We start from the raw sequence: 23868 nt of genomic DNA on the forward strand, positions 1-23868 counted from the left end.
CCCCCCCCACCTCTGCAGGAGACCCTCCAACACTAGCAGTTTCCTTTACACAAGTTGGAAAGATGACTACTCCCCAAATTACAGCTAAAACCATATGACAGCTTGCTCAATCATCTTCAGTCTCCATTGCCTACCAATATACATCAGAAATACATCTACACATGGAACAACTCCTACAGAACACCTACTGAAAGCTGGCAGAAGACCTCAGACCTTCCAAAAGGCAAGAAACTCCCCACATACCTGGGTAGGGCCAAAGAAAAAAGAATAAACAGAGACAAAAGAATAGGGATGGGACTTGCACAAGTGGGAGGGAGCTGTGAAGGAGGAAAGGTTTACACACTGCGAAGGCCCTTCACGGGCGGAGACTGCGGGTGGTGGAGGGGGGGAGTTTCAGAGCTGCGGAGTAGAGCACAGCAACAGGGGTGCGGAGGGCAAAGCAGAGAGATTCCCGCACAGAGGATCAGTGCCGACTGGCACTCACCAGCCCGAGAGGCTTGTCTGCTCACCAGCCGGGGCAGGCGGGGCTGGGAGCTGAGGCTTGGGCTTCAGTCGGAGCGCAAGGAGAGGACTGGCAGCGTGAACGCAGCCTGAAGGGGTTAGTGCACCACGGCTAGCTGGGAGGGAGTCCGGGGAAAAGTCTGGACCTACCGAAGAGGCAAGAGACTTTTTCTTCCCTCTTCGTTTCCTGGTGAGTGAGGAGAGGGGATTAAGAGCGCTGCTTAAAGGAGCTCCAGAGACGGTTGCGAGCCGCGGCTAACAGTGCGGACCACAGAGACGTGCATGAGACGCTAAGGCTGCTGCTGCCGCCACCAAGAAGCCTGTGTGCGAGCACAGGTCACTCTCCACACCTCCCTTCCAGGGACCCTGTGCAGCCCGCCACGCCAGGGTCCCAGGATCCAGGGACAACCTCCCCGGGAGAACGCACTGCGCGCCTCAAGCTGGTGCAACGTCCCTCAGGCCTCTGCCGCCGGAGGCTCGCCCCGCATCCGCACCCCTCCCTCCCCCAGGCCTGAGTAAGCCAGAGCCCCCGAATCAGCGGCTCCTTTAACCCCGTCCTGTCTGAGCGAAGAACAGACGCCCTCCGGTGACCTACACGCAGAGGCGGGACCAAATCCAAAGCTGAACCCCGGGAGCAGTGCGAACAAAGAAGAGAAAGGGAAATCTCTCCCAGCAGCCTCAGGAGCAGCAGATTAAAGCTCCACAATCAACTTGATGTACCCTGCAACTGTGGAATACCTGAATAGACAACGAATCACACCAAATTGAGGAGGTGGACTTTGAGAGCAACATTTATTATTTTTTCCCCTTTTTGTGAGTATGTATATGCTTCTGTGTGAGATTTTGTCTGTATAGCTTTGCTTTCACCTTTTGTTCTAGGGTTCTATCCCTCCATTTTGTTTGTTTGTTTTTTTACTTTAAAAAATTATTTTTCTTAATAAATATATTTTAATAACTTTATTTTATCTTACCTTATTTTATTTTATCCTCTTTCTTTCTTTCTACATTTTCTCCCTTTTATTCTGAACCATGTGGATGAAAGGCTCTTGGTGCTACAGCCAGGAGTGAGTGCTGTGCCTCTGAGGTGGGAGAGCCAACAGCAGGACACTAGTCGACAAGAAACCTCCCAGCTCCATATAATATCAAACGGCAAAAATCTCACAGAGATCTCCATCTCAACAACAACACCCAGCTTCACTCAATGACCAGCAAGCTACAGTGCCGGACACCCTATGCCAAACAACTAGCAAGACAGGAACACAACCCTACCCATTACCAGAGAGACTGCCTAAAATCATAAGTCCACAGACACCCCAACACACACCAGCAGATGTGGACCTGCCCACCAGAAAGACAAGATGCAGCCTCATCCACCAGAACACACAGGCACTAGTCCCCTCCACCAGGAAGTCTACACAACCCACTGAACAAACTTTAGCCACTAGGCACAGACACAAAAAACAACGGGAACTACGAACCTGCAGCCTGCAAAAAGGAGACCCCAAACACAGTAAGATAAGCAAAATGAGAAGAAAGGAAAACACAGAGCAGATGAAGGAGCAAGATAAGAACCCACCAGACCTAACAACTGAAGAGGAAATAGGCAGTCTACCTGAAAAAGAATTCAGAATAATGATAGTAAAGATGATCCAAAATCTTGGAAATAGAATAGAGAAAATGCAAGAAACATTTAACAAGGACCTAGAAGAACTAAAGGTGAAACAAGCAACGATGAACAACACAATAAATGAAATTAAAAATACTCTAGATGGGATCAATAGCAGAATAACTGAGGCAGAAGAACAGATAAGTGACCTGGAAGATAAAATAGTGGAAATAAGTACTGCAGAGCAGAATAAAGAAAAAAGAATGAAAAGAACTGAGGACAGTCTCAGAGAACTCTGGGACAATATTAAACGCACCAACATTTGAATTATAGCGGTTCCAGAGAGAGAAAAAGAAAGGGACTGAGAAAATATTTGAAGAGATTATAGTTGAAAACTTCCCTAATGTGGGAAAGGAAATAGTTAATCAAGTCCAGGAAGCACTGAGAGTCCCATACAAGATAAATCCAAGGAGAAACAAGCCAAGACACATATTAATCAAACTGTCAAAAATTAAATACAAGGAAAACATATTAAAAGATATTAAGACATACTAAAAGAGCAAGGGAAAAACAACAAATAACACAAAAGAGAATCCCCATAAGGTTAACAGCTCATCTTTCAGCAGAAACTCTGTAAGCCAGAAGGCAGTGGCAGGACATATTTAAAGTGATGAAGGAGAAAAACCTACAAAGAAGATTACTCTACCCAGCAAGGATCTCATTCAGATTTGATGGAGAAATTAAAACCTTTACAGACAAGCAAAAGCTGAGAGAGTTCAGCACCACAAAACCAGCTTTACAACAAATGCTAAAGGAACTTCTCTAGGCAAGAAACACAAGAGAAGGAGAAGACCTACAATAACAAACCCAAAACAATTAAGAAAATGGGAATAGTAACATACATATTGATAATTACCTTAAATGTAAATGGATTAAATGCTCCCACCAAAAGACACAGACTGGCTGAATGGATACAAAAACAAGACCCATATATATGCTGTCTACAAGAGACACACTTCAGACCTAGAGACACATACAGACTGAAAGTGAGGGGATGGAAAAGGATATTCCATGCAAATGGAAACCAAAATAAAGCTGGAGTAACAATTCTCATATCAGACAAAATAGACTTTAAAATAAAGACTATTACAAGAGACAAAGAAGGACACTACATAATGATCAAGGGATTAATACAAGAAGAAGATAAAACAATTGTAAATATTTAAGCACCCAACGTAGAAGCACCTCAATACATAAGGCAAATACTAACAGCCATAAAAGGGGAAATCGACAGTAACACATTCATAGTAGGGGACTTTAACACCCCAGTTTCACCCATGGACAGATGATCCAAAATGACAATAAATAAGGAAACACAAGCCTTAAATGATACATTAAACAAAATGGACTTAATTGATATATATAGGACATTCCATCCAAAAAGAACAGAATACACATTTTTCTCAAGTATTCATGGAACATTCTCCAGGATAGATCATATCTTGGGTCACACATCAAGCCTTGGTAAATTTAAGAAAATTGAAATTGTATCAAGTATCTTTTCCGACCACAACACTATGAGACTAGATATCAATTACAGGAAAAGATCTGTAAAAAATACAAACACATGGAGGTTAAACAATACACTACTTAATAACGAAGTGGTCACTGAAGAAATCAAAGAGGAAATCAAAAAATACCTAGAAACAAATGCCAATGGAGACAAGATGACCCAAAACCTATGGGATGCAGCAAAAGCAGTTCTAAGAGGGAAGTTTATAGCAATACAATCTTACCTTAAGAAACAGGAAACATCTCGAATAAACAGCCTAAGCATGCACCTAAAGCAATTAGAGAAAGAAGAACAATAAAAAAACCCCCAAAGTTAGCAGAAGGAATGAAATCGTAAAGATCAGATCAGAAATAAATGAAAAAGAAATGAAGGAAACGGTAGGAAAGATAAATAAAACTCAAAGCTGGTTCTTTGAGAAGATAAACAAAATTGATAAACCATTAGCCAGACTCATCAAGAAAAAAAGGGAGCAGACTCAAGTATATAGAATTAGAAATTAAAAAGGAGAAGTAAAACCTGACACTGCAGAAATACAAGAGATCATGTGAGATAACTACAAGCAACTCTATGCCAATAAGATGGACAACCTGGAAGAAATGGACAAATTCTTAGAAATGCACAACCTGCCAAAATTGCCTCACGAAGAAATAGAAAATATGAACAGACCAATCACAAGCACTGCAATTGAAACTGTGATTAAAAATCTTCCAACAAACAAAAGCCCAGGACCAGATGGCTTCACAGGCGAATTCTATCAAACATTTGGAGAAGAGCTAACACCTATCCTTCTCAAAAATCTTCCAAAATATAGAAGAGGGAGGAACACTACCAAACTCATTCTACGATGCCACTATTACCCTGATAGCAAAACCAGACAAAGATGTCACAAAGAAAGAAAACTACAGGCCAATATCACTGATGAACATAGATGCAAAAATCCTCAACAAAATACTAGCAAACAGAATCCAACAGCACATTAAAAGGATCATACACCATGATCAAGTGCGATTTATTCCAGGAATGCAAGGATTCTTCAATATACGCAAATCAGTCAATGTGATACACCATATTAACAAATTGAAGGAGAAAAACCATATGGTCATCTCATAGATGCAGAGAAAGCTTTCGACTAAATTCAACACCCATTTATGAAAAAAACCCTCCAGAAAGTAGGCATAGAGGGAAATTTCCTCAACATAATAAAGGCCATATATGACAAACCCACAGCCAACATCGTCCTCAATGGTGAGAAACTGAAAGCACTTCCACTAAGATCAGGAGCAAGACAAGGTTGCCCACTCTCACCACTCTTATTCAACATAGTTTTGGAAGTTTTAGCCACAGCAATCAGAGAAGAAAAGGAAATAAAAGGAGTCCAAATCAGAAAAGAATAAGTAAAGCTGTCACTGTTTGCAGATGACATGATACTATACATAGAGAATCCTAAAGGTGCTACCAGAAAACTACTAGAGCTAATCAATGATTTTGGTAAAGTAGCAGGATACAAAATTAATGCACAGAAATCTCTTGCATTCCTATACACTAATGATGAAAAATATGAAAGAAAATTTAAGGAGACACTCCCGTTTACCATTGCAACAAAAAGAATAAAATACCTAGGAATAAACCTACCTAAGGAGACAAAAGACCTTTATGCAGAAAACTATAAGACACTAATGAAAGAAATTAAAGATGTTACAAACAGGTGGAGGGATATACCATGTTCTTGCTTTGGAAGAATCAACAATGTGAAAATGGCTATACTACCCAAAGCAATCTACAGATTCAGTGCAATCCCTGTCAAACTACCAATGGCATTTTTCAGAGAACTAGAACAAAATATTTCACAATTTGTATGGAAACACAAAAGACCCCGAATGGCCAAAGCAATCTTGCAAAAGAAAAACAGAGCTGGAGCAATCAGAGTCCTGGACATCAGACTATCCTACAAAGCTACAGTAATCAAGACAGTATGGTACTGGCACAAAAAGATAAATATAGATCAATGGAACAGGATAGAAAGCCCAGAGATAAACCCATGTCCATATGATCACCTTATTTTTGATAAAGGAGGCAAGGATCTACAATGGAGAAAGGCAGTCTTTTCAATAATTGGTGCTGGGAAAACTGGACAGCTACATGTAAAAGAATGAAATTAGAACACTCCCTAATACCATACACAACAATAAACATTGTACTTTTTTGATTGCACATTTAATCTTTGGGAAGAGTAGTCTATACTTTTGCAACCTTGGTTTTTTGATTCTACTATGCTTTCTGAATAGAATACCAAAGCAAACACAAAGCTATTTTATAAGCAAAAGATAAGGAAAGAAAAAATAAATACAAGATGATGTCTGCACTGATGTCAGCAAAAATTTTTAATACAGCGGAGGGCTGCATAACACCTTGGATTTTCTGAAATTTCCTGCACTTGTCACTCTTATTACCTGGCTAAATTTCTCCATTGGAAAGAAAGCCAATAGGCTGCTCTTTTTAAATCCTGTTAAATAGTTCAGCAGACACAGAAGTGTCCTTAGAACCATCTCAGACTTTAGTCATCTTTGAGATGGGATTCCAGGAAAATGAGGGAGGCTTCTAAAACCTGGATGATGTCTCTGGTGTCTGAATAAAACTTATCTTTTGTCCCCCTGAACTGGTGAGAAATTGAAATCTCAGTAGAACAGGCTATGGCAAACAGAGGGACAATGGTGTGGTGAATCTTAAGAAACTATTTTGGTCAGGTAAGGAATTATTGTTATAAATAGTCACCTCATGGCTGGAAGAAAGGCTGCATACTCTCTGATGAGCACGTACAGTTACTAGTCACTAGGGGTGACTTGATCAGGAATTGTCGAGGCTAATCATTAGTGCTTCTGTTTCTACAATCAAAACACTTTTTACACTTTTTGGATCCCAGATCTGAGCAACTAAAGTTATTATATGGTTTCATTGAATTATAAAGCCCACATTATTTAGTTTCCAGGGTTTCTCAACCTCAGCACTGTTGACATTTTGGCTGTGGGGGCTGTCCTGTGCATTGTAGGATGTTTAGCAGTATCCAAGGCCTTTGCCCCATAGATGCCAGTAGAATTCCGCAGTTGTGACAATCGAAAAGTCTCCAGACATTGCCAAATGTCCCCTAGGGGGCAAAACCACCCCTAGTTGAGAGCCACTGAGTTAGCCAAAGAGAAGTTGAATGAGAGACATTGTAGTAAAATAATTTACAACACTTCCTACCAGCCTATAACCACAATAACCCCTCAATACTTTTTGAAGGCTTGCTTTGTCCTAGAAGCTGTGCTAAGTGTTTCTCATACATTTAATCCTCTTATCAATTATACAAAGCAGTTAGTATCATTATCTTCATTTCACAAGCCAGGAAACTGACTTAAGTGACCTGCCCAAGGTCACACAGTATATAAGTGGTAGAGCAGAGGTGAAAACACAAGCTGTGTGAATCCGACACCATCTTCTGAACCCATGCAGAGGCTCGCTTCTCTCTGCTCAAACATACCCCTCAGTGTCCCACTAGTGGATGATCTGGAATCTGGGGCTTTTTTATGAACTAAGATTGGAAGCTGTGTGTGTGTGTGTGTGTGTGTGTGTGTGTGGCGGGGGGAGGGTTATGTTGCATCAGAGGAAACCAAAACCTTGATGTAAGAAGCATCCCCAAATATTATTTAAAAGATAAAACTGAGGTTATGCAACTAAATGACAGCATGGCCTGGGGAGAAAAACAAGTGCCGTCCCCTTAGAGGAATGTTTTAAAGAGCAGAGCTGGAACAAAACCATGGGACATGGGCAAGCTTTCCTGCTCTGTTTTTACAGGTCGTTTCCATAGGTTTTCATGGTTTCTGAGGTAGTGGCTCAAACATGCTATGAACTCTATGGAAGGGGCGTTCCACAGAAACACTTAATAAACCATCTCCCACCTCCAGTGCTAGAAATCAAAATGTGTGTGTGTGCTCACACACCTGTGCCTTCAAGCACACGTAGGTAGTATTCTTGAGCTTCTGAAATATCTCCAGTTTACCTGGAGCCTTTGGACTATGCCCAGGCATTTTTTTAAGTCTGTGCAGGGCAATCTTCTTAACTGCTTTCCTGCCATATTTATAACCTCTGTTCTCAGTCCAGCAATCACACTCCAACAAATCCTTTAGAAATCTAAGACTATATTATTAGCAGTAAGACTATTTGCAGTACTGGTGGTAATTGCAAAAGGAAGACATCCAAAATAATAACAACCCCTTATGTTTGTGCTACCCTTCATGGTTTTGTACAACCTGCCATCTCTTTTAATTCTTACAACTCTGTGAGGACAGGTCAGCACTATTGCTGCACTGAAAAAATAAGGAAACGGAGGCTCAGAGAGATAGAGTTAGCCGTGCAGATCTCCTACTTCCCATGAATGCTAGCCCATTGTTTTCCCCACCACATCACATTCACTTCACCCTTTTAAATCACAGGTAACTTTTTAGAAAGAACCACGGTTTTGTACCCATGTGACTGATCCTGCTCCCTCGAGCTTGCTAACCAGCTTTGGTGCACTGTGTAGGATGTGGAGACCCTGATGACTGCAGGACATGATGTCCAGTCCCCCTTCCCTGGCAGCAGTCAAGTGCTCTTTTAAAAATGTTAATCAGAATAGTCTCTTGATTGCTTAGAACTCTCTAATGTTCTCTCATTCTTTTACATTTTTCTTTTGCAGAAAATTAGAAAGATATAAAAAAAATAGAGATTTTTATAATGAGCCCCTATGAATTCACCATTTGCTCCAACAATGATCAACTCATGTGTGGCCAGTCTTGTTTAATTTATTCCCTCTCACTGTCAGATATTATATCATTTCCCATTACTCTTTGCATAAAATCCAAAGTCCTTACAGTGGCTTACTAGACCCTACCTAATATAGCCCTGCCCAACCACCATGTTCTCCCCTTACATTCTTGCTAAGCACACTTAGCCAAAGGACCCTCTGCTGTTCTATCCAATACATTGTGTTCCAGCCTCAGAGCCTTCATGTTCCATATGCCTGGGATGTCCTGCTTCTGCATCTCCTGGCACTTTCACTCGGTCACTGAATTCAGGTCTGTCCTGAAAAGGCAACCTCTGCAGAGAGGTGTCTCTTGACCACCCAGTATCAAGTAATGCCTGCTCCATCTCTTTCTCATCACGTGGTTTCATTTTTTTTCCTTGATATTTTCTTTTTCTTTTTTAAATTGTGTGTGTGCATGTGTTTTTAAGTATCTGGCTTCCTCTCCTCATAAACTTTTTTTTTTTTTTTTTGCGTTACGCGGGCCTCTCACTGTTGTGGCCTCTCCCATTGCGGAGCACAGGCTCTGGACGCGCAGGCTCAGCGGCCATGGCTCACGGGCCCAGCCGCTCTGCGGCATGTGGGATCTTTCCAGACCGGGGCACTAACCCGTGTCCCCTGCATCGGCAGGCAGACTCTCAACCACTGCGCCACCAGGGAAGCCCCCCATAAACTTCTTGAAAGCAGAATCTTTGCCATCATGGACACCGCTTTATCCCCAAAACAGTGTCAGACACACAGTAAGTACACACACAATGTGCTTTGTTTTAATGAATGAATCAATCTTGGGTTGGGTCCAGCTACCTCTAGGTACATAATGGCTTTCTTTTCAATCTTCTCATTTCACAAGGGCTTTGAGTTTTCATCCCTACTTATCATCAAGGTGTGCTGTGTGTGCTCCTTTTTTCCTCCTTTATTTCACTCTCTTATCTTTCCCTTTATCCCCTGCATTTGTGACTTTGCTTCTAGAACAATGAGTCTGCTTCTAGATTAGATGGGAGTCCAATAAACCATCATGGTGTCCTTCCAGGTTTGGAATTCAAGACACATCACTCAACTTTGGGATGATTCTGGAAATTCTAAAAGGGACCTTCGCTCATGGCATTAAACTCCACTCCTTATTTTGTTAGGTATGCTCATGAAAAATCTCTTGATGCACAAACCTTGCCATGAATTAAAGTTTATTTTATTTTCTTCTTTTAGGAACTGAGAAATAACTCTGTTAGTAAAGAGAATTAAAAAGTGAAAGAGTTGGGTAGAAATGAATGAGTCAAGTAAATGAATGCCACTTCAGAGGTAAGAAGGGAAGCTGACTAGCTGTGAAAGGACTCAGGGTAGGAATATGCCCTGCACTCACCATGAGGAAGGCCGAAAGGCCTGGCACGCTAATGAGAGGTATCCAGGGCATAGGAGAATACAGAGGCCTGCAGGAGAGGGGAGGGATGAAACTATGTGGTATATTGAGTGGAACTGCATGACATCTCAGAAAAGCTCTGGGCTTGAGTCGGTTAGACCTGAGACCAACACCGTGCCAGATGATCCTGGGAAAATGATTTAACTTAAACTTTTGCATGTGTCGACTTCCCTCACTGTAAAATGAGAAAATCATTATCTCCTATGCAGGAGGATCACGAGAATTAAATGTGTAATATATGCAAAGCCATCATCATAGTACTGAACACATAGGATGCACTCAGTACATGAGATTTGTTATTATGTGTGTTACTGTTACTATTATTATTATTTTTTTTTTTTTGGCAATATGCAGACCTCTCACTGTTGTGGCCTCTCCCGTTGTGGAGCACAGGCTCCGGATGCACAGGCTCAGCGGCCATGGCTCATGGGCCCAGCAGCTCCGTGGTACGTGGGATCCTCCCGGACCAGGGCACGAACCCGTATACCCTGCATCGGCAGGCGGACTCTCAACAACTGTGCCACCAGGGAAGCCCCTGTTACTATAATTTTGGTTGTTGTTATTATAAATATTATTCAGGCCTTAACTTAGATACTTGCTGTATTCCATTCCTGCTGCCAAAAATGGGCAGCATATTAGGGCAAATAAGAACTACCCGTTGAGCAAAGGGAAATATTTCTCCTTCAGGAAATATTTCTATTAATTTCTAATCATCTCTCCCCCAGTTTTATTTCCCTGACTGAAAAGAAAAACTAATTCTTCCTTTGGATTTAGGGTGCTTTGAAAGCTTTCAAGAGCCCATGGTGGCAAGCTGGCTGACTGAAATGACATGAGCCCAATATAATGTCCCTGATCAGTTCACCACATTGAAAATTTGCAAAATGCATTGGCATAAAGGTGGGAGAGGCCTGTGAATGTAAACTGAAGTGACCTTCTACCTGTCCCAGTAGAAACCCTCAGTGCACAGTGGTCTGTCCAGCAAATGTCTCTGAAAGACCTGTAGGTCCCCATGGATGGCTTCACTGCTCTTTGGCCCTGGCGATTAGGGAGCCACAATGCAGGGGAGAGAGATGGAAGGGCTGTTTGTGAGCTGAGGCAAGAACCCTGGGTTTTGTTTTCCAGGGAAGAGTTTTATCTGGTACGGCTTCTATAAGCCAGTCCACAAGTTGGAGATGTGCCACCAGAGAGTTACAGCACCAAGTATACCACAGCTCCTTTCCATTACTGTTATGTAATAACAAGACAGTGTCACATGCCTTACTGTGTCATTAGGAGGATTCAAAATACAAAATACAAAGAGCCTGGCATCTAGTGGATGCTTACAGTATGGTAGCTGTAACTGTAATTCTTATTTTAATAGAAGTGAAAAAGAGGTTTATAGGACTTGAGAAGTTTCTGTCTGTGTTCAAAGGTACTGTTCAAACAACAATGAAGATGAAGACAAATAAAAGGGCAATCAATAATCTATTCTAGCCAAAAGTTAAGAAGGACCAGTAAATCAACCAATTAGTAAGTCAAACAATGGTTGAAATGAATAAAATCTGTTTAACTTCTTGTCACATTTTAAATATATATATATTTTTCCAGATTTTATTGTGCCAGGGGCCAAAAGCTGGGAAGAAAACTCATCAATTTTAAATGAAAAAAGACATGAAAATACTTCATCCTTTGAGAATAAGAAGAATGAATAGAAAAAATTGACATTTTAATTAACTGGTTATGTGAACATTATAAACAACACACGAGATAATTGTGTGACTGTATATAGTCAACACAACACAATGGTTACAATGTTTTAGGCATTTACCATATAGGCTTCTAAGTACTTTTGTGTATTAAATCAGTTAAGCCTCACAATAACTCCATGAAGCACTATTATCCCCATTTTACTGATGAGGAAACTGAGACACAGGTAGGTTAAGTTACTCATCCAAAGTCACAGAGCTTGGAAAAGGTTGAGCTGGCATTCAAACCCTGGTGGTCTGATTCATGAACCTGTACTTTAACCACTGTGCTGTATGGTGTTGTGTAATACATAATATTATAAATTTCTTTGGTATTTATAGCCCTTATTTCATTTCTTCTTCTTTTATTTATTTATTTATTTTTGGTGGTGCCACGTACCTTGCAGGATCTTAGTTCCTCAACCAGGGATTGAACCCTAGGGCCCCAGCAGAGAAAGTACTGAGTACCAACCACTGGACCCCCAGGGAATTCCCTCTCATATTTCTTTTTAAGAAGTTCAAATGTTAAATGCCTTTCATGTACCCTATCTCATGGCTTCATCATTTTTCCAACAGAAAACAGGGTTATTTTGACTTCTTTCTCTTCCTTAATATCCACAGTCAACCCACAGGGATTCTTCTGCCCTCACAATTTTTAAAAGAAACTCTTTTTTTCTTTTCCAATTCTACTGCTTTCTGATCCAACTCAGGTCTTCACTGTGCTTTTCCTGACCTGTGGTAGTATCCCCTCTCTATTCTCCCCTCCAGCTTCTCCCCTCCTCAAGCCGTACTTACATACAGATGTGTGTCTCCCCCAAGACAAAATACATTAGAATTCACAAGTGGGGGAGACTTGAGTACAAACAAGGTAAGCTGTTAGCCTGTGGTTCTAGAGGACATGATAACTATCTAATACCTTAAGTTTTCTTTGCTGAAAAATAATGAAGGATCAACTAGAGCCTTAAGGACATTAAGTAAAATAAGCCAGTCACAAAAAGACAAGTACTGTATGATTCCACTTACACAAGGTATGTGAAGTAGTCAAATTCATAGAGTCAGGAAGTAGAATGGTGCTTGTGGGGGCTGAGGGGGAGGAGGCTGGGGAATTGCTGTTTAATAGATATGAAGTTTCAGTTTTGCAAGATGAAGGGAATTCTGGAGATGGATAGTTTTAATGGTAGCACAACAATGTGAATACACCTAATGCAATTGAACTGTACACTTAAAATGGTTAAAATGGAAAATTTTATGTCCTGCATATTTTACCACCATTTAAAAAATGTATAATTAAGTCTCACCTAGATTTTATCCAAAAAGTTGGAAAGTTTCTGTTTTAGACAGGTGACTAACAGCAGCACCTTACATTTGTATCATGGTTCACACTTACATATGTATATCATGCCATTTGAACCTAAAGACAACTTTGTGAAATAGAAATTATAGTTATGATCATTATCCCCAACTTTAAGTTTAGGAAATTTGAGGCTCAGATGGATTAAATGACCTGTTCTCAATCCTATACCTGGTAAATGATGCTAGAACTTGAATTAATGAAAGTTCGGTATTTTCCTAGGTATGGCTTTGAACTTTTATTTTAACACATAGCATTAGAAAATTGGTAACAGTATTAGACTGCCAGCCTGAGCAGTAAATTGTCATTCTGTTGCTTTCCTTGGAGGATTGAGGAGAAACCCAGAAGGTCTGCCATCCCTGAAAGTGTGTGGTGGCCAGAACAATTTGAGTTTACCTAACCACAGTATGGAAGTTACCCATCCCAGTATAGAGATGATGTGCTGAAGATTTGGAGGCTATTTGCATCAAGGATATTCTATTACTTGAGCAGAAATTTTGCATGGTTAACCACGAAGAATGAGACTTTGTGACATCATCCCTTTCTTTGTAAAACCCAGGTAGAATGAGAAGGAATTATTCTCTTTGAGATCACCTGAACTTGTGGTTTTTCCTGGCTTAGGGGAGAGAGAATGCTTTAAAATGGCATTTCCCCATTTATGGGTGGAATAATAATGTATGGGATTACTTTTTAAAAGTCCATTAAGAGTGCATCAGCATATAGATGAAACAAGGTTGGCCATGAGTGATAATTACTGAAGCTGGTTGATGGGTACCTTGAGACTCACCATGTTTATTATTCTCTCTATAAATTATAAAACAGCAATTCTCTAAGGGTTTTCTATGAGACGTTATGGAAAAAAAGAGGAGGTGTATTCTGTAGTCAAAATTTAGGAAATATAATTTACTAGATCCTTTCCTTGAAAGCCACAGTAAATATTAGACTATTAAAGACTCTGAAAAGTTCTGCCTTTAAGAGACCTTTAAAAACATTTTAACCCACGTTTTCTTCTCCAATCTGATTTGACTATTGAAACACCTGTTAACAACTTGTCAAACTAGCATTCCAATGGGTGCACACTGGTGAACCTCTTTCAAAAGAGCATGTGGTGACTGTGTTCATGAGAGAGAACAAGAACCGGACAGTTTCCTGCTCTTTCTGCCAAGAACAGTTTTTCAGAACCGGGGAAACTTTGTTTTCTTTTTTGTATCACGGTAGAAAAGCAAGGAAACCACTTGCTGACTATGAGTGAAGCCAATACACAGGATGGAGAAGCCTCAGCTTCATGTGCTGGGTTAGGCACACGCAGCAGGAACAGAATGTGTCTAGTGATTAAGGGCAGGCTTCTGGGATCATACAGCCTGGGTTCAAATCCTAGCTGTGTGACCATGAGCAAGTTGCTTAATCTCTTTGTGCCTCAATTCCTTCATCTATAAAACAGGGTTAATAGGGTTAATAAGGTTTTTACAAAAATGTTATAGAATGGTTTCCAGATTTAGCAAACAAAAATGCAGCATGCCCAAATGTTGCATGGAAACATACACATACTAAAAATTTATTTGCTGTTTATCTGAAGTTCAAATTTAACTGGGCATCCTGTGTTTTCTGGTAACCTTATTTTATAGGGCTGTTGGGAGGATACTGTAACATAATCTATTGAAATTTCAGAACAGTGCCTGGCACATAGTAAAAAATTAAGTAACTATTGGTTATTGTCATTAATATTATCACTTTAATCAGAGGTACTTTCTTTTATTCTTGTTCTCCTAATAATTTTCTAGGGAATTTCCTCGGTATATAATTAAACCATTTATAGTCAGATATTCGCTTTAATCAGTAAAAAGAAGACAGTGGTATCTTCCAGCCAAGAAAGTTGCCCTTAATCTACCACTAATGGAAGAAATTTGAGGTAGGAAAAATTGTTAACATTAGTCATGTGTGGTAATTGTTAAATTTTTTTAGCTCCTAGAGAGTTACCTTTGTAAGGTTTTTCTTAGGTAATAACAACTTAGTATTAACTTGTAGTCCCTGAACACATGCTAACTGAGAGTGTAGAGGGAGAAAGGAAACCCACAACAGTTTGGTAGCTAAGGGAAGTCAGCCTGATGTTGTAAAACATGGAGGAAAGAATGGACCAGATGCTGTTAGCTGAGAGTTCACTGTAATATCCCAAAAAGGATTTCCCTTCAACCAGCTTGTCATGGTGTTGACAGTACAATTCCTGCAGAGTCCCTACACTTGCTTAATGCACATGTTTGCAAGGAACACACTGATATAAGTAAAAGTGTAACTTACATGGATTTCCCTATATAAAGTACACAGTGTTCTACAGCTTTTTTTTTTTTCCAACACAGAAGCCTGACAGCTGGTGAATCATTCATAAATAAATTGATGATATATTTCTCTGGTCTCTCTCTCTCTCTCTCTCTCTCTCTCATTGCTGGTCTCTCTCTTTCTCTCATTGTTGACTCATAGTAAAGATTTATTGGACTAAAAATCATGATTTGCATAAACATATGGTTATGAAATTTTTCTTTAGAAGGTAAAGAAAGGAGTCCTGAGTACAGCAAGCTAAGAAAAATAAAAACTTCGTGTTTAATTTTTAAGTAAAAGTTGACTTCCCTTGAAATTATAAAAATAAATTTTGGATATTCTTTCAGAAAGAAAATGTACTTATCAGCATACTTTCACTCTACCAAATGAAAAAATGTGATGAAGAAAAAGAGATCAAGAAAGCCTGCAAATTTCAAGGAGAGAGTCAGAGGCAGAGACAGACAGTGAGTAAAACAGAAAAAAGAGAAATAGAGAAACAGAGAGAATCAAAGACCAGGCAGAAAGTGAGAGATATAAAGGAATTAATTCCAAGACAGTAAAGTAGTAAATCCCCTTTACTTTGCAATCTCTCTCCCTATCTATTTTTTAAGGCGATGCCAACAGTATATTTTCTTTCCTTGACAACATACAGTAGCTGCCCCATCCCCCCTTTCCTAACTTGTCACACAAACCATGGGTTGGGAAAAACATGATTTTAATGGTCAACCAAATCTATGCTTCAGGAAGTCATCCTACAACTCGAGTTTAGTTTTACTTTAATGCTTCAAAGACTGCTTATAAATATATCAGGAAAAAGGGAAAGGGCTACTTAATTTAGAAAATGACTGTTTTTTGGCTTGCCAACACATAGTCATTAAATTGAATGAAGCCAGTTTAGCTTCTGGTGCTAAACAGACCTAGAGGAGGTGTCTCCTGGCCTCGAGTAGCTATCAAAAGGGATCTACATTCAAGGCATTGTAAAGTAAGTGAATAGATAAATAACATTCGTAAAGTAAAAAATAACCAAACCAAACGGGCTTTTGTCAGGACATGTTCGCTCTTCATTATGAGGAAGTTGCAAAACTTGCATATTCAGCTTTCTGAGTTTGGTCTTCAGGAGACTACACTAGGGTAAAATGAAACCTGACACTTGATTTTCAGACCCTGCTGGTAACAATTTTATAGGAAAAGCAATGAGGAAAGTCTACTCACCAACGTCACAAACCTCAGCTCCTTGGCTCCTACACCTCGGTCCAGCCAGAAGGAAAGCAGGAGGCTAAGGCGAAGGCTTGCTGCCCTGGCCACAAGGAGGGTGGCAGCTCTCATTCTGGGGTGAGCTGCTTCTGGCTGGAGTTGGGACGTGCTGCTTCCAGGGCAAAAGCCATTAGAGGGGAAGCTATTTAACCAAGGGATTGAAAGGGAAGTGGGAGGAGCCAAGACTCGTGAATAGTAAAATCTCCAGGTGGCTTGGGGTGGGGTTTGGCCTGTGTCTGGTCAGATCATTTTTGGACTGGGTGTTAGAGCTTATGGTCTTCTGGATTTAAGTTAGAACACTAAGGCCCAGAAAGGGGAGAGCTGTTGCTCAAGGTCACAGAGCACATTACTAGATATTTCTTTTTTAGTTTATCTTTATCCTTTGTTTAGATGGAGTCTGATACAATGTTTGTTTTGTGGCTGTCACTTGGGAAAGGGATAGACCCTAAGTTTGGACACCTCAGGCCAGTGATTCCTAATTTTTTTGGCAATCCAGAAATATAGGGAGAGAAGTATGAAAGGAACTGCAGATAATAACATATATTGGGCGTATTCTCCAAGCCAAACATGGCGTCCTTTTCTAAACTCTCATGTAGCCTATTTTTAAGTAGAAGAAAAATAAGAGCAACTTTATTTTGAGAATTTTTAGTCACACTTTGAGATATTTGGGGCTCATCTGAGGTATCTCAAAATTAGGATTACAATTACCTTACCTAACCTGACACAGTTAACAAACAACAACAACCACACACTAACCTACAGCCCTGTACTATTAGTCACCAACTCTGGCCGGGAGTCTTACAGTCTGGGCAAGTTACACCCTTGCTTCTCCAGCCGTGATCTAATCAAGGATGTTACAAAAGAGGATAATCCGGACTGAGAAAATTTAGATTTCCATTTTCTCCCGACCTGTCAGCCCCATATAGGCTAAAACAGGATTTTTTGTGCAAAGCTGCCTGTCGGGATGCTCCCACCTCATCAGAAGAGGGAACAACCCATTCTCTGGTACACTGCACTTGGGAGACCTCTGTTGTTATGTGATCACAGGGTGTCCTAGAATGTGGTATGTAGGAGAGCTGTTGCTTTTTCCAGTGTGGGGAAATATGTGTGGAGAAGGAATGCATGTATGGTTGGGGTTTGATATTTAAGGGGACTTGTGACCCTCTATTTACCATCACATTCTCCACCTGCCAGTCCCCACTGTCATTTTTAATGGGTGAGATATTGAGGAGAAGAGTGTAGGGAAAAGGGGATGAAAACTAAGAGGTTGTCCAGGGCAGAGATGAAGTCACCACTTGGATTCCTGTTACATGTACCAGGCAACCTGAGAACGGAAGCTCCACCACCTACTTACCATCCACACAGGCTTAGTTCTGAACCAGGTGCTTTAAATTGTGTCAGATACTTGATTCTGTGCAATGTCTTATTTTCTCAAGAATCAGCCGGCTCCTTGTTCTCCTATCTTCTTCCTTGTCTCACCCTTTGATTGATACCTGGCAGTATTCTGGCTATAGCTTTAGTGCTTCCTGATAATGGTTCTAACCTATCTGTGCCATCTTGTGCTAGGTTGGATAAACCTTACTTCTGACACAGACCCTACTTTTTCTGTGTCACATCTTCTGAACTTATTTTAGCCTTCCAAGTATGAACAACAATAACAGCAACAGCTTTTTATAGAGAGTGCCAGAAAAATGTTACTTGAATTGAACACATAAGTGAATGGCTTTTACTTCTACTCTATTTCAGTCATCATCCTAACTTCTACTTTGATCATCAAATTATAAAGGGAGACAGAGATCATTAATGTAGTTCTGAATACCATGAAGTTGAGGCTGAAAAGTCCTCTAAATTCATATGGATCTCATTTTAGGATCTTCTTTGGTCTCTTGAACCTTGAATTCATAAGGCCTTTGTAAAGACCTAAAATGTCATCGGGAATGAATATATGAATATGATATTATCGAAAGTGAGACTTGAAAAAATAGTGGGGTGTACTTATTGACATCCCAATGAACATGGCAATAATTTTAGTGTCAATAAGTAGCAGAACTTACTAGTGAAATCACTTTTGTCCCTTGTGGTACTCCTTTTGTCATATGTAAAGTGTTCAACCTCTAATTGGCCCAGTGTTAGGAAGTTCCATAAGCGGAGCAGGTTGGGCTCATCAGAAAGCAAACTTCCAGGTGGAGATTTGCATGGGGGAAATTTATCAGGGAGTGCTCTCAGGATCAAAAACAGTACGTGGAGGAGAAATAAACAGGACTGGGAAGAGAGAGAGGGCCTCAGTTGACGCTGCTAGTAATTCTGAAGCTGTGATGGCCTTTTGGAGTTGTCCTGAAGTGGGGAAAGTAGCCAGGCCTTTAATCCCTGCATTAGCCAGTCATGGGAGGCAGGCTGTTCCTGGCAGGGAGTGTGACAGTGGGTTAAAATGACTCTCTTCGGGAGGAGATTCTAGATGGCGGAAGAGTAAGACGTGGAGATCAACTTCCTCCCCACAAATACATCAGAACTACATCTACATGTGGAACAACCCCTACAGAACACCTACTGAATGCTGGCATAAGACCTCAGACCTCCCAAAAGGCAAGAAACTCCCCACGTACCTGGGTAGGGCAAAAGAAAAAAACAGAGACAAAAAATAGGGATGGGACCTGCACCAGTGGAGGGAGCTGTGAACGAGGAAAGTTTTCCACACACTAGGAAGCCCCTTCACTGGCGGAGATGGGGGGTGGCGGAGGGGGGAAGCTTTGGAGCCACGGAGGAGAGCGCAGCAACAGGGGTGTGGAAGGCAAAGCGGAGAGATTTCAGCACAGAGGAATCGGTGCCAACCAGCACTCACCAGCCCGAGAGGCTTGTCTGCTCACCCACCGGGGCGGGTGGGGGCTGGGAGCTGAGGCTCAAGCTTTGGTCGGGTCCCAGGCAGAGGACTGGGGTTGGCTGCATGAATGAACACAGCCTGAAGGGAGCCAGTGCACCACAGCTAGCCAGGAGGGAGTCCAGGGAAAAGTCTGGAACTGCCTAAGAGGCAAGAGACGTTTTCTTACCTCTTTATTTCATGGTGCGTGAGGAGAGGGAATTAAGGGCACCGCCTAAACGAGCTCCAGAGACGGGCGCGAGCCGGGGCTATCAGCGAGGTCCCCAGAGACGGGCATGAGACACTAAGGCTGCTGCAGCCACCAAGAAGCCTGTGTGCAAGCACAAGTCACTATCCACACCTCCCCTCCCAGCAGCCTGTGCAGCCTGCCACTGCCAGGGTCCCATGATCCAGGGACAACTTCCCTGGGAGAACACATAGCCCACCTCAGGCTGTTGAAAGGTCATGCTGGCTTCTGCCGCCACAGACTCGCCCTGCATTCAGTGCCGCTCCCTTCCCCGCCCCACCAGTCAGAGTGATCCAGAGACCCCTAATCAGCTGCTTCTTTAATGCCGTCTTGTCTGGACCGGAACAGACACCCTCAGGCGACCTACACTCAGAGGTGGGGCCAAATCCAAAGCTGAACCCAAGGAGCGGAGCGAACAAAGAAGAGAAAGGGAAATCTCTCCAAGCAGCCTCAGCAGCAGCGGATTAAATCTCCACAATCAACTTGATGTACCTTGCATCTGCGGAATATCTGAATAGACAACAAATCATCCCCAATTGAGGCAGTGGACTTTGAGAACAATGATATTTTTTTTCCTTTTTCTCTTTTTGTGACTGTTTATGTGTATGCTTCTGTGTTTGATTTTGTCTGTATAGCTTTGCTTTTACCATTTGTCCTACGGTTCTGTCTGTCCGTTTTTTGTTTTAGTATAGTTTTTAGCACTTGTTATCATTGGCGAATTTGGTTTTTGGTTTGGTTGCTCTCTTCTTTCTTTTTTTTAATTACTTAAAATTTTATTTTTAATAATTATTTTTTATTTTAATAAATTTATTTTATTTTATTGTTTTCTTTCTTTCTTCTTTTCTCTCTTTTATTCTGAGCAGTGTGGATGACAGGCTCTTGGTGCTCTGGCTGGGCATCAGGCCTGTGCCTCTGAGGTGGGAGAGCCGAGTTCAGGACTGTGGTCCACCAGAGACCTCCCAGCTCCACATAATATCAAATCGCGAAAATCTCCCAAACATCTCCATCTAAACTCCAAGACCCAGCTTCACTCAATGACCAGCAAGCTACAGTGCTGGACACCCAATGCCAAACAAGTAGCCAGACAGGAACACAAACCCACCCATTAGCAGAGAGGCTACCTAAAATTATAATAAGGTCAGAGACACCACAAAACATACCACCGGACATGGTACTGCACACCAGAAAGACAAGATACAGCCTCATCCACCAGAACATGAGCACTAGTCCCCTCAACCAGGAAACCTACACAACCCACTGAACCCACCTTAGCCTCTGGAGACAGACACCAAAAACAATGGGAACTACGAACCCGCAGCCTGCAAAAAGGAAACATCAGACACAGTAAGTTAAGCAAACTGAGAAGGCATAGAAACACAGAGCAGATCAAGGAGCAAGGTAAACACCCACCAGACCAAACAAATGAAGAAGAAATAGTCTACCTGAAAAAGAATTCAGAGTAATGATAGTAAAGATGATCCAAAATCTTGGAAACATAATGGAGAAAATACAAGAAAAGTTTAACAACAACCTAAAGAACTAAAGAGAAAACAAACAATGAATAACACAACAAATGAAACTAAAAATACTCTAGAAGAAATCAATAGCAGAAAAACCAGGGCAGAAGAATGGATAAGTGACCTGGAAGATAAAAATGTGGAAATAACGGGCTTCCCCGGTGGCGCAGTGGTTGGGAGTCCACCTGCCAATGCAGGGGATGCGGGTTTGTGCCCTGGTCTGGGAGAATCCCACATGCCACAGAGCGGCTGGGCCCGTGAACCATGGCCGCTGGGCCTGCATGTCCAGAGCCTGTGCTCTGCAGTGGGAGAGGCCACAAAAGTGAGAGGCCCGTGTACTGCAAAAAACAAACAAACAAAAAGAGTGGAAATAAATACTGCAGAGCAGAATGAATAAAAATGAAAAGAATTGAGGACACATTCAGAGCCATCTGGGACAACATAAAATGCACCAACGTTCAAATTATAGGGGTCACAGAAGAAGAAGAGAAAAAGAAAGGGACGATGATTACCTTAAATATAAATGGATTAAATGCTCCAACAAAAAGACATAGACTGGCTGAATGTGAAAAAAAACAAGACCCATATATATGCTGTCTACAAGAGACCCACTTCAGACCTAGGGACACATACAGACTGAAAGTGAGGGGATGAAAAAAGATATTCCATGCAAATGGAAATTTAAAAAAGGATGGAGTAGCAATTCTCATATCAGACAAAATTGACTTTAAAACAAAGACTATTACAAGAGACAAAGAAAGACATACATAATGATCAAGGGATCAATCCAAGAAGAAGATAAAACAATTGTAAATATTTATGCACCCAACATAGGAGCACCTCAATACATAAGGCAAATACTAACAGCCATAAAAGGGGAAATTGACAGTAACATCATCATAGTAGGGGACTTTAACACCCCACTTTCACCAATGGACAGATCAACCAAAATGAAAATAAATAAGGAAACACAAGTTTTAAATGATACATTAAACAAGATGGACTTAATTGATATTTATAGGACATTCCATCCAAAAATAAAAGACTGCACATTCTTCTCAAGTGCTCATAGAACATTCTCTAGGATAGATCATATTGTGGGATGTCAATTACAGGAAAAAAGTGTGTAAGATATACAAACACATGGAGGCTAAACAACACACTACTTAATAATGAAGAAATCACTGAAGAAACCAAAGAGGAACTCAAAAAATACCTAGAATCAAATGACAATGAAAACACAATGACCCAAAACCTATGCAATGCAGCAAAAGCAGTTTTAGGAGGGAACTTTATAGCGATACAATCCTACCTCAAGAAAAAAGAATCCTCTCAAATAAACAACCTAACATTACACCTAAAGCAATTAGAGAAAGAAGAACAAAAAAACCCCAAAGTTAGCAGAAGGAAAGAAATCATAAAAATCAGATCAGAAATAAATGAAAAAGAAATGAAGGAAACAATAGCAAAGATCAATGAAACTAAAAGCTGGTTCTCTGAGAATATAAACAAAATTGATAAACCATTAGCCAGACTTATCAGGATAAAATGAGAGAAGACTCAGATCAATAGAATTAGAAATGAAAAAGGAGAAGTAATAACTGACACTGCAGAAACACAAAGGATAATGAGAGATTACTATAAGCAACTCTATGGCAATAAAATGGACAACCTGGAAGAAATGGACAAATTCTTAGAAGTACACAACATTCCCAGACTGAACCAGGATGAAGTAGAAAATATGAGCAGACCAATCACAAGCACTGAAATTGAAACTGTGATTAAAAACCTTCCAACCAACAAAAGCCCAGGACCAGATGGCTTCATAGGCGAATTCCATGAAACATTTACGGGAGAGCTAACATCTATCTTGTTCAAACTCTTCCAATACATAGCAGAGGGAGGAACACTCTCAAACTCATTCTGTGAAGCCACCATCACTCTCATACCAAAACCAGAAAAAGATGTCAGAAAGAAAGGCCTACTACAGGCCAGTATCACTGATGAACATAGATGCAAAAACCCTCAACAAAATAGTAGCAAACAAAATCCAACAATACATTAAAAGGATCATACATTATGATGAAGTGGGGATTATCCCAGGAATGCAAGGGTTCTTCAATATATGCAAATCAATCAATGTGATACACCATATTAACAAACTGAAGGATAAAAACCATATGATCATCTCAATAGATGCAGAGAAAGCTTTTGACAAAATTCAACACCCGTTTCTGATAAAAAAAAACCTCCAGAAAGTAGGCATACAGGGAGCTTACCTCAACATAATAAAGGCCATATATGACAAACCCACAGCCAACATCGTGCTCAATGGTGAAACACTGAAACGATTTACACTAAGATCAGGAACAAGACAAGGTTGTCCACTCTCACCACTATTATTCTGCATTGTTTTGAAAGTTTTAGCCACAACGATCAAGAGAAGAGAAAGAAAGAAATAAAAGAAATCCAAATCGGAAAATAAGAAGTAAACTGTCACTGTTCGGAGATGACATGATACTATATATAGAAAATCCTAAAGATGTTACCAGAAAATTACTAGAGATAATCAATGAACTTGCTAAAGTAACAGGATACAAAATTAATGCACAGAAATCTCTTGCATTCCTGAACACTAATGATGAAAAATCTGAAAGTGAAATTAAGGGAACACTCCCATGTACCATTGCAACAAAAA

The 23868-nt window shown here is 40.8% G+C and overlaps 1 protein-coding gene across 7 annotated transcripts in view; it reads right to left on the reverse strand.

Annotated features, from left to right (window-relative positions):
* The window catches only part of ACP3 (acid phosphatase 3), a 54061-nt gene extending 34434 nt beyond the window's left edge, over positions 1 to 19627 (reverse strand). For 4 of the 7 annotated variants that reach the window (XM_060149848.1, XM_060149847.1, XM_060149845.1 and 1 more), the window contains exon 1: positions 16511 to 16689. In XM_060149848.1, coding sequence (XP_060005831.1) covers positions 16511 to 16624 — 114 coding nt within the window. In that variant the 5' untranslated portion in view covers positions 16625 to 16689. Of the gene's footprint in view, positions 1 to 3903; positions 3949 to 5734; positions 5816 to 16510; positions 16690 to 19596 lie in introns of those variants that run through there. The other 3 variants (XM_060149849.1, XM_060149844.1, XM_060149850.1) reach the window with 3 other exon arrangements.
* Positions 19628 to 23868: the final 4241 nt, after the last annotated feature.

This window comes from Lagenorhynchus albirostris, chromosome 5, assembly GCF_949774975.1.
Source record: "Lagenorhynchus albirostris chromosome 5, mLagAlb1.1, whole genome shotgun sequence".
NCBI lineage: Eukaryota > Metazoa > Chordata > Mammalia > Artiodactyla > Delphinidae > Lagenorhynchus > Lagenorhynchus albirostris.